General features: G+C 38.7%; 1 protein-coding gene across 1 annotated transcript in view; it reads left to right on the forward strand.

Annotated features, from left to right (window-relative positions):
• Positions 1–12,533, forward strand: part of LOC129089220 (probable G-protein coupled receptor 158) — a 49,396-nt gene that overhangs the window by 15,283 nt on the left and 21,580 nt on the right. Inside the window, exons 3-5 of the mRNA XM_054596611.1 lie at positions 4,374–4,476; positions 7,461–7,672; positions 9,608–9,676. Coding sequence (XP_054452586.1) covers positions 4,374–4,476; positions 7,461–7,672; positions 9,608–9,676 — 384 coding nt within the window. The remainder of the gene's footprint in view (positions 1–4,373; positions 4,477–7,460; positions 7,673–9,607; positions 9,677–12,533) is intronic.

The following is a 12,533-nucleotide window of genomic DNA, read 5'->3' on the forward strand; positions in this document are numbered from 1 at the left end:
GCTTTAGTCAGCATGTGAAGTATGTTCTACACTTTTGCGTGATAGTATCAGGAGATATAGTTTTGTGGTGTTGTGATGCGGGCTCTGCTAAAAACCTGTGGTTTTGTACTTGTACTTTGTACTTGTTTATATTTCATTATATATTAAGTAGAATTTTATAGAGTAATTCACAAACTTTTCAAGGGGAAAGTCATCCTAAAAGACTATCTCTTTAAAACAGCTGGGTCTTATTGGTAGTGTGCATTAATCCTGGAGAAAGAGGAGATATTTCCAACTGAGCCACAATAGACTTATAACAATTGAAACATATACAGTATAATTTAGGCATTAGTCTTTCCTTTCTGTGATCGACAATGCAACCTTGAACCCTGTCAGCCAAGCGATAGGAAAAAAAGTGGAATTAGGAGCTCGCCTCTGCATCCAAAGTAAGGTGCGATTATAACACACTTTTTCACTTTCAGCCTGCGGTCTGATGAAGGTGATCCATCAAACTGAGACACGTCAAACGACCGTTTCATAGCCCTTTCATGGTGGCTGAGGAAAAGCGAGGCCGGCTGTGGCACAGCTAAACCCCCTGCCTTTAGATGTGAGAGAAAGCAGCACTGGTGATAGACGACATATGGAGCGGTGTGCTAGTGAGGCAGGTCAGGTGTATTAGGTGGCATTACTCTAGTTTTGATGTTCCTTGTCAATCTCTTGTGTGACACGCATGTTTCCCACTTTATACTCGTTGGATCTGTACTTGCACTAGTTCTGAGAGATGTATTAACTCAAGTATTGTAGGTTGGAAATATTGTTACTTGTCTCATACAAGGTTGAAATGAGTGGGGATATTAAAGTAATGTGCACTTATTCCTTCTACTTATTTGCTGCACTTCAAAATGCGCATGGGAACCAAAAATTGCTTCTGCTGTGGTAGAGCAGACAGGTTTAATAATCGCAACAATTCGGATGCACGGAGCCCAATAACGGTCTAAAATAAGCATTATATTTCATCCTTGCCCACCTCACTGTCCCTGGGTAGGTCTTATCTTAATGAGTATCCACTTCCTTTGGAGTAAGCAGAAAATAAGTTCCTAACAAATGCTGGTGGTGTATGTTTATGTCTGCATTAGCGTGAGTGTGTGTGGTTGGTTATGGTTGGGCAGTTTTCTCCATACAATATTTGTGCTTTTTATGTATGCATGCATGCTCCATGTGCTCTATCTATCTATCTATCTATCTATCTATCTATCTATCTATCTATCTATCTATCTATCTATCTATCTATCTATCTATCTATCTATCTATCTATCTATCTATCTATCTATCTATCTATCTATCTATCTATCTATCTATCTATCTATCTATCATCCATCTATCTATCCATCTATATTTCTATCCATCTATCTATATATGTATGTCTCTTATCTTTTCAGCTCAGTATAAAAGATAAGAGACATAGATAAAGTTTCAAAGTTGGACTCCAATTGTGTTTGGGGGCCCTATGGGAGGCTGAGTCCTCGGCTCGCCACCTGCTCCTCCACTCAGAGAAGATCCTGACAAAGACCCTTATTCCTTCTTGTTAAAATAAAGGATGGTCAGGCTTTAGCTCAAATCAGTGCCCCTTCCTGTTTTTATTTTTTAGACTTTACAAGTATGCTTATCTCCTTAGAGAGAATACACACAAATAAACACACACACATATTTGCTCTAGCAGTAGATGAGCAACAGTTTCCTGTGACTTGGTTTTTGTTTTTTTTATGTTTGCTGGGTTCCAATTCATGTTTTGTATGCAAGTTTTATTTGAACTTAGGTACCCCAAAACCGCGAGACATGACTCATCTGCCCCTCAGGAGAGAGGCATTTATCAACCCGGCTTTGAGAAGCTGAACCTACCGTTGTGTGGGTGTCCAGCTTTCTTCAGACTATGCACTCACTACTGTGGCACTTTGAATTTTGCTCTTTAATTTCTATTCATGACTAGTTTCTATTCATGTCTAGCGTGGAGAGAGAAGTCTTTATACGGAAAGGGCCTCATTCACGAATATGTGTGAAATGTACTTACTTTGCGCACAAAATATTGGCACATGCAAAATTACCCTCGGATTCATGACGTGCTCACCGGCCAATTTTGTTCTTACCACTGTGCGTATATTAGTAAATCAGAATCATTGTAAACTGACAGGCTGCTATTTGCAATCAGCATACTGCCACGCCCCTATTTATTTTCATAATGAAAGACTTTTGCCTAGAGGTTTATCAAGGAGAAAGCTGTAACAGTTGTCCAGGAGGCCTGCAATGCTGTCAGGGAAATCCAACAAATATTTCAATACCCTGCTTCAAAATTCTTTCACATATGTACTTTTGCTTTGGGGCTGATTAGATACATGGTCTTTCTTATGAAGGTGCAAACCGCTAATACCAGAAAAATCATCCCTGCTGGTCTTCAGTGGTGCAATTTACCGTATTTTTATTCTGTCAACCATTTGCACTTAAGTTCAGACATTTATACCCTCAGCAGCTCATCACTCTTGCAGCTAATTCGCAGTTTAGAGATTTGGGGCAGTTTGTCAGCTTTGAAAAACAGCTGATCTGTACAGAAGTTCAGCTGGAAGTTTTGGCTTTAAATTGGAAATTGCGATAAATAAATAAATTCATATAAATTCACTGAATGGTTGTTTATCAAAATAATAGTAAAAAAAAGAAAATTCTCTTTTGATCTTTAATGTAAAGTCATATACAGTAGCAGGAAAAAGGATGTTTTTCATGTATTCTGTTGTGTTTCATACATTCACAGATAAATTGTAAAAAATGACAAGTTGTTAATTACTAAGCTTTAAAGGCACTGTTAAGCCTATTTTATCTTGAGGAGAGCCTGGCTAGCTGTTAGTTTACCTTGCCTCCAGACTTTATGCTACACTAAGCTAATTGCCTCATGGCTGCCTGTACATGTAGCTCAATACTTAGCGCACAAACATGAGAATGGTATACATTTTTCTCATCTAACACTCAAGAAAGTGAATTAACTTGTTTCCCAAAATGTCAATTCCTTCAGCATGTGCTCTGAATTGAAAATCAGAAACATATAAAGACCAGCAACTGTCACAGATTTATGAAGTATAAATGTAGTCTTGGTGTTGCAATGCAATGCACTATTTATGATCATTAATGTCAAATTTATTGCAGCTTTATTTAAGTACAGGGGTGTGTGCATACACATGACTATGTAGAATCCACATGGTGCCTGTGTGTGAGGTTTTTTTCTCCAGATGGTGTTTAAGCCCATGTAGTCTTGCAGTTACCGATGCAAACTGGAATTATGCAGACATGCTTAATTCTTAATTTAGATATTAATTAGTTTCCCTGTAACTTGGCAAAGCCCTGTGATTTCCCCTGACACCATGCATGTTTATAACTGGAGTGTCTTCTGCTTCACGCTGCAGAGGAGCATGTAAGCATTGTAGGAGACTCAATAACATGATTGAAACAAGTTCATTAACTGGGACCACTGCAGGGGGCCTGGCGAGGAGCGTAATCATCAGCCGGAACTGAAAACTCATTGGACTGTACTCTGGTCAGTTTGTAATTTCTGTTATGACTACAGCACTGAGACCCTGCAGAACATTCAAATTATTTGATTTCAGAGAAAGATAAAGGTTGTAAAACACTGTATATTATGTGTAGCTCTTTTACATTATAAATGTAACAGCATTCTCTATTTGTAAACTGTTCTAAAATCACTGTTGGGTCCTTGTATCATCCATATCTTGACAACATTTCTTGCAAATCTAATTTACTTAAGAAGGAATTTTGATGCATACTGTGGAGCAAGAAATGCTAAAAATATGAATGAATGTGTGAAGAGAACTATCAACACACTGTTTATGTCTTGGCAGCGACTTTGGACATCATGCTTTAATAACATACATTGTGGTTAATTTTAATTTCTTGATGATATAAGTGGCCAGTACAATTTCTGAAAAGAATGAATCATTCCCAAGATCCTAATGTGACTTCCTCAAATATTCAATTTACTATAACAAAAAATTAAATAGTACATTTTGTAAAAGACTTATTACAATGTAGAAGACAGATTTTGTTGTTGTTGTTGTGTCCTTTAATATTTAATTCTGCTGCACAAATTGTAAATACCAGAAAGACTTTCAACACTTTACTCCCACTTGCTTTTGAATAAAAGAAGCAAAGCAAAGCTACATTGACATAGTCATCCGATCATCCCCCTTCCATCCTGTTGTTTCACTTTCACGTGATTTCCTCTACAGCTTCTAACTTTCCCCACCATGCAAGTAACTCCTGTAATATTCTAATTACAACCAAAATGGGTGAACGCTGATTTTTTTGTCACTGTCCAACTGTCTTTTTTCTCCCAGTGCACTCCCATCGTCGGCCATGGATTTGTGTTGGACAAGTACAAGTGCCAGTGCAGGAGAGGATTCTACCATCCCAGCCGAGTGGTGCTCAATGGCTTTAAAAGTAGGTTACAAATCCCTCTGTGATATAAAAATACATTGCAGTGAGCTGTCAGATCAAAACTTTGAGTTGTTCAAAAGCAAGCTTTTGGGATTTATGAAAAAAAGCAACAAAAATACATCTTTTATTTTTTTTTGCTGACAGTGACACATTTTGTTTGAAATTCTTCTTATGTCTTTGAGTGGGTATCCTGAGGGCCTGTGAGGTTATGAAACCTAATGCTCAGTCAAAGGATTTGACTGTTTTTATTGTGGAAATGTCTACTATGTTTCTATTCTGAAGCCACTGGTGGCTTCTGAAGCACAGACCTGTTGGATTATAAGGTGGCTGTGTACTGTAGACAGATACGCATAATGATGGAAAAAAACTTAGAATAGAGGATTAGTCACACTTTAATTGACTGTTCGCTAAACCCTTAGTTACTGTTACTACCCTTGTCAAGCATCTTTCTCATTCGACTCATAATGGCAGATTGACCATTTCAAATTCTAATTCTAACGCTGAAACGCCATCTGACTTTTTAATGTTTCCAACTGAACTCTGTAGAAGAAGACATGGACATGAAGCAGCAGTACTGTTCATGTATTTGGGGGTAAAGAGATTTATCCCGAGTTTTAGAGATATATCTTATTAGTAAAAATGTAATAAGAATATATAATGTGTGGTTTAGGTGTTTACTATTAAAAATACTTTGACAAGCAACAAAGTGCTTAGATTTATGTCGGGATTTAATACTACTACAGTTTGAACCACTTTTACAAGAGAATTCTATGATGAGAAACGATCAATGACACCACAAGTTTGGCCTGAGTTGCTATGGAGAAAATCCAAAGCTTATGATTTGCTAAACTATGATTGGACAATAACTGTTCGAGGGAGGGGTTTGGCTTATGGTCAATTGGCATTGTCTGTCCTAATCTGGCTATTACTCTCATATTTCCATTATTTCCATTATTTCCATTTTTCATTTCCATTCAGATGTAACAGACACAATGAATTTGGGCTGAAAACATAAATATCTGAACATGTGCACACAACTTGGTTTTGGACCTGTTCTCCTTTCACCCTTGTGATTTTCAAATATTTGCTTAACTCTACCTCCATGCTCGTGCTTTGGTTTGGAATGCCTGTATTCTGACACCTTGACTGAAAGCGTTGCAGTGTCCTCCAGGCAGAAAGCTTGGCCCTGATGAGCGAGATAATCAAGCAACTGCTGTGGTTTTCATCCCTGACTCCAACGATACAGCACCCCAAGGGGGATGATATGCTAAACTGGAGCTTTATTGTAATGCAGCATGATGAGTCTCTTCAGTCTGTGAAGAGACTCCTCTTACAAACCCCATGCAGACCCAGTCATTAAAAATCACTGCGGCTCAGATTGGGTCGCAGTCATTGGCGACCCTGATTTCGCCTCACTGGAAACTGGTCTGGTATTCCTTGTGCATTCCAGAAAACAGACCAGACTGGAAATAGATTTTGTATTGTTCCCTAGCAACAGGCCAACAGGACAGATATCAAAGGGGAGAAAGGATGGAGGGAGAACACAGCCTGCAAAAACAATGAATTATTCTGAAATGCGCAGTAGAACCTCATCAAACATGACATTTCATTAGAATGTAACAAAGACACTTTGGCTGGTGATCTTCTTTCAGATAGACAGGTGGATGGATAGATCTGTGTCTTGACATAGATGTTGGTGACAAGTTACATAATAACACATGTCAAACTGAGACATTTTACACAATTTATTCAAATCAAGTCCTTTGAAAACCTTTAAAATCAGATTGCAGGTCATGTTGTGCACCTATTTAACAATCTATGCAAGAGAAATCCAATCATCTCTTGCGTCCTGTAAAACAACATTTTAAATGTGCTTAGGTAAACTAGCACAGACCAATTTCAAGCAATGATATCCTCACATCCATCCATTATCAATGTGCAACTTTAAGTAACTTTTAAGTAATTTTTGTGGTGTCACAGTCCTCTATAGCTCCGCCTCACTTCAAATCCTAGCCGACCCATTTTTTAATGACAGAAACAAATGCAAAAGATTTGATTTAAATTCCTCTTGGAATTGTACACCACTCCTATATTCTGTTTCATTGTGAAATATGTCCCAGTAGACGGTCTCACTTACGCTTCAGTTGGACTTAAAGAAGACAGAACACACAAGTGTTTCTTCCTCACCAGGTTCTGTGCAAAACTTTTCACCAGCTTCCAGAATTTTACCCCTCCACCAGGTAGCTGGACTTAAAAGCTAATTCTGCACTCTGAGCTAAGCAGGAGGTTTTCCTTCTTGATGTAATGATTTTTTTTGTTCTACTTTTGTGGTTCATGCAGTTAAAGGTACAAAAACAACTTAGGACTAAAGATTGACTTCAAATCCTGGCACAGCAGAAATGGCGCAGAATGAAGAAAATATATTTTTGGCATTGCCTGTCCTTTCTTTACTTGTAATTGACTAAATTTGGGTTTCAAAGGCACTTAACAGAACACATCCATGCTAATGCGAACACTCCCAAATGAAAAGTAATTCAGGGACAGATATGATAAACCACATCCAAGTGTGCCACATGCTAGTATAACATCAATTATGCAGAACAGAGTGATGAAGAGAGCGGTGTCGTCCTCTCCTTCATTATTCCCTCATCTGCCTAATTAAAGGCTGTATTCTTGTAATTATCACCATCAGGGCTTTGTGATATATTGGATTGATGATTTTGATTCCTTCAAATTGATTAACTGAGCGTTTAATGAGAAGTCAGTGCGTGACAGCTAAACCAAATTAATTACATTGATAATCCTTAAAAACACGACGTTAATCAGACCAATGTTCTAAATTATGATTAGATACAACATTTTCAAAAGGCTGTCTGTCATCGGTTATAGGGGAACAAATACTTTTGTTTTGCAGTAACGTGTAGATTGCAAATAAACAACAACATTTAGTGTTCTGATTGTCAACTAAAGTGTTGTCATGTCCTCAGGCAAGGAGCAGGGCTCTATCAAAGACGAGACCTCTGACGTGTCCAGTAAGTGCCTGCCGTGCCACGAGGGCTGCCCTTACTGCCGGGACGACACGCCCTGCCTGGTGCAGGAGGACAGCGCCCTGCGGCTCGCTGTGGCCTCCTTCCAGGGTCTGTGCATGGTGCTGGACCTAGCCAGCATGGTGGTGGTCTACCACTTCAGGAGGAAGAAGGTGAGGGGGGGACACAGAGGTCACAGTGGAAAAGTGTAGGATGCAAATCAAATGCTGTAAATTTAAAGGAGAACAGCAGCAATTTTACATATCAGCCCCTTAAGGTTTACTAAACGGGAGTTGTACTTCTGAGCATTTAAAAATGTTTATATTATGTCCCCTGAAGCACTGGAAGGAGTTTTAAATCTAGTAATGTCATCGGGGCTTATCTAAGCTTGAAGAAGACAATTTTGGAACAGAAAGTCTGCATTAAATACTGGGGATTTGGAGTTTAAAACTGGGAATCTACTAATTAAAGAGTGCATGTGCGTGTCTGCCAATAGAAACACGTACAGTATGTGCTGTGATTGGAAATGGAATTGTTATTATTCCCTGCCATTAGTACAATATGACAGTTTGTGATTGCCATACATCATTTTTATCTATGGCCGACATTGTAGCCATTCCATCACATCCTTTTTGGAAAACTAATGTGATCGTAGCTTAACAAAGAGCAAGTATAGCGCTGCATTATGATAATTAGGATTCAACTTTTGGAGCTTAACTCATACAAATCTCATCCTCTGTTGCATGGATTTTGGCCGTTAAAAAAAAAAAATCACGAGTTCCCGAACTCAATGAGAATACAACTAAAGCCTACTAAATGTCTGCCAGAAAGATCTTTCTGGCTAGTGTGGAGAGGTAGTGATAGTAGTTTAGTTATGTAGTTGCTACAAAGTATGTGTTGAGAGCAGGTTTTGGTGGATGAATGGGTCAAATTCAAGACATCCACCCAGGAAGCAGGGATTGAGTCCTGTGAGAAGCCTATTTCTACATCTAGTTGTCTTATTTTCACTTTTCAGTCGCTTGGTTAAGTTTAGGCAACAAAACTACTTTGTTAAGTTTATGAAAAATATACATAGCCTACGCTACATATACAAATACAGTATCTAATGTGTGCTCAGGTCAGGTGCAAGTAGCATTGTTGACTACAGACACCTGGGTGCTTGTCTTGCCATGCTATATACACCTGGGTGTATATAGCCTTTTCTGTTTCTGAAAATAAGGAAAGTAATTCCACATTATAATTCATGTTCATGCATGAATTATAATGTGGAATTACTTTCCTTATTTTAAGGGAATTTAGGACTTTTGGGGTATTGCATATCAAAATATAAATGATGTATTTGAATACAGATTTTTGCCTTTATTACCATGGCAACGGTAGGAGCTTCCAATCATTCGAGCCAGCCTTAATCCAATCCCAGAGGAAAAATCTTTTGCTCAGAATAGAGTTTTCATAGAAAAAAGTTAAATAAATATGAGATCCTCACCGTGTAGAATTATTGCAACCCCTCCTCAGGCAAAGTTCAGTTGAATCTTTCACAATGTGCTATTTATAGACATTTGTGTTGTCGCATGAAAATCTCCTGCATATCTTCAGTTCACAAGAAATGTCCCCAGGGCCCTATGAATTTACATACAAATATATGGAAAATCCTCTAAGAAGTAATCTGGGTAATTCAATCCAAACCAGAAAAGGTGCTATCGTCACTTATATTCTTATTTTAGGGGAAGGCAAAAAAATTGAAAGTATATGTATTTGGTATTGTATATGTATGATATATATATATATATATTCAACTCCTCTTTGTGTTTGTTTGCTTTGAAGGAGGCAATGATTAAGTATTTGCCTACAACTCCTCACAGTACTCTGTTAAAACAAACGGCAATAAAAGATTAACAGCAACAGGAATAGATTAATTATTTTAACATGTTTGTCATGTTCCATGACTTGGTGCCAATATCCAAAGCTGAGGAAACTTTTAACTAATATCTTGTGACAGATCATCATTTTTTTAACTCCCTCAACACACAATACATCACTTTTTCCCTGTCAGTGATTGATTTATTGATTAATCTTGTTTCCTTTTTTCTCTCTTTCCACATTACCAGAACATCCGCACATCTGGTCTCATTCTGCTGGAGGTCATCTTGTTTGGAGCTTTACTGCTTTACTTTCCAGTAAGTCTGTGTTTGATCTTAAATGGCACCCACAATTTACTCAGTCAGTCTATTACATTACTTTCATTTAAAGAGGATTCCTCTTCACCATAGAATACATTAGTATGTAAATAAGGAAGTAAACCTTTCTTCCGACTTATTCGGCTAGATGCTGTTATAGTACTGTACTTATGATCATTGTTGGGGCAAAAACAAAGAGTTGGTGTACATGATCAGTATGAGTGTGTTTTATTGTGCGTGTGCCTTTGCCAGCCTTTCTGTTGTCTGAATGTGTAAGCAGGTCCAGGAAGGTGCCAGCGTGCATAGTATAGGTGTGTATTTGCACTTGTGTACACAGCCCACAGTGCACCTGGAGCAGCGCGTCAGAAGCCCATCTTTAGCAGGGAAACAGATGGAAGAAACCCGAGCGCCATGTTAGAGGGAGATCAGATATAGCCGGGGAATTCGCCCCCTTCAAATACTTGCACAGAGTGCCAACAGTGAGCCAGTGCTCTCCTCAAACACAAGGCCTGATGGCTGGATGCTAGCCATTTTTAAGATGGAAAAGAAATCTGTTGAAAACAAAAAGCTTCAGAGCGCTTGGCTGACCCTTGGAATAGAGGTTATTCTAAAGTTGCTGAAGTGTTAACGTAAGAAATATATTTGCATTAGAATAGAAAGCCTGATGGTTTGGTGCAGCAGATAAAGAGCCGCAGGTATTCTAGGTTTGTCCCTAAGTGTCCACACATGGCATATATTTAACTGTGATAAGGATTGGCCAATATCAGAATCAAAAATCGTTTATATTAAGTTGCAATAGTATAGAGCTAAAAGTATTCCCTAATATAATTTAAAAAATATCAAAAAAATGACAAGAGAATATGTAAAACAAACATATAAATACATGTGAAAATACATGTTATTAAAGTGTCTTTTTTTGAAGTAAACAATAGTGCGGGGATTTGTAAATGTTTGTTTAGGGGATGTAATGGTCTGAGTGGGAGGAGTAGTTGTATGACGAGATGAGCTTTCAACATGATACTGGTTGGCCACAATAACAGAATGATATTCAATTATGCAACGGCACTTGCATTATTCAATATATGCAACTATATTGAGCTATACTCAGTCTCTCTCTTTCTATTTTTCACTCACTTATGGCATACATACTAGCACACATCCGAGTTTGTATAATTGTAATTTATGGTGCTGTTAGATTGCTGCTAGACAGCCACATTAATACAGGTACGTTCAGGAGATTAAAGAGTTAAAATGTAGGTTTTTTTTTAAAGTTAAACGCCAACACATATGGACTGAATGATTATATGTGTGTGTGTGTGTGTGTGTGTGTGTGTGTGTGTGTGTGTTTGAAAAAGAGAGGGGAAGAGAAGACCAGAGATCTCCACTACCATCTTAAAACTGACATCAAACAGAATAGTCTGCCTCCGACGCATCCACAAAGAGCATCCGGACCAAAACTCTCACAATCATCGGGGCTTCTGCAAAGGCAACAAAATAAAACTGTGACAGTCTATGGCGACACTGTACAATCGCAGTTACTACCAATTGATTGATCCAAAAATTGATCTCAGCATGCTCTTGGGTAGAATAGTCTTGGGTAACTGTCTATATACTGTGGCCAATTATGGCTGTTGCAACATGTGTCTCCAGGCCATGCCTATTAATATCAATGTGTGTCTCTCTTTTCAGCTTTTCAGTAATATTATATATATATATGTATTTTTCAATAAGCAATATTGTCAGTTGGGGAGTTTCAATTTTGCATCCATCCATCCATCCACCCTCTCCTCTTTTCCCCCTTAAGGTTAAGTCAAGTACCAAAATAAAACTCCCCAAAAATATCCTGCCGCTCTCTTATGTTCACACATACAATCAAGAGTCTCTTCCTCCCTTTGCTCTGCTCTATCTCCATCTTTTCCCCCCTGCATTTCTTAGCACCTCGCCTGCCTGTCACTACCTTTTCCCTGTCCACCCTTCCCCCCATGTTTTCCTTTCATTACCCCTCTGCGTGTTCTTTCGCCGTCCCACCTTTGTGTCTGTCTCCTCTCCCGTTTGTTGCTGCTGCTGTTTCTTTGTTGCAGCCACAACCAGTCTCCTCAGCTAAGCTTGGAGCAGCTGCTCCGCTCTGGTGCTCGATGCATTTTTTAACAGTCCATCAAGTTCTAGCACAACTTGTTTTAAAAATACATCTGCTGATTAATTGATGGCGGAGGCATGGGAGGTTGGATGCAAACCAGGATGGCCACCTTCTCTTCTGGGCGATATAAAAATGTGGCTTTTTATTGCGCAATCCCCTGTGATTTTGTAGTCCACGGGTAGCACTGCAGAAAGGGTGTGTTTTATGTCTGCCTATTTCTGCTTATGTTTGTCTGTGTGTTTATGGGCAGGATGGAGTGGCTTTAAAACTTCACATTTTCCTCTGAATGTGTGCATGTGCATTTGTGCAGGGATTTGCATTTCTGTATTGGTATGTGGGTGTAAGAAACAGCTTGGCCTACTTTTACCTCGTATTTGCGGAGGTGATTTATTGTTTTGGTCTGTCATGTAGGCTCGACCAGAGAGCTGGAAGGCTGGATGTTTGCTCAGGAGGCAAAGAGATGAAGGAGCCAGGCAGGATGCTCATCCTAACCGCAGGTTTACATAACTGCTTGGTGAATTGTTGCACCCTTCGGGGTTGGCGAGATGTGATCTGTTAATCTGTTCTATACACATTTATTTCTTTGTGTATATGTCTCCTCTATTATTTGATTTAGCACTAACAGCTGCAATTACCTCATTCAAGTGTCACGTTGCTTCATAGATCAGAGGAAAAATGGAACAAATGTGTTTGTTCAATTATCAAATCTTTTGTCATATT

Source organism: Anoplopoma fimbria, chromosome 3 (assembly GCF_027596085.1).
Source record: "Anoplopoma fimbria isolate UVic2021 breed Golden Eagle Sablefish chromosome 3, Afim_UVic_2022, whole genome shotgun sequence".
NCBI classification, from domain to species: domain Eukaryota; kingdom Metazoa; phylum Chordata; class Actinopteri; order Perciformes; family Anoplopomatidae; genus Anoplopoma; species Anoplopoma fimbria.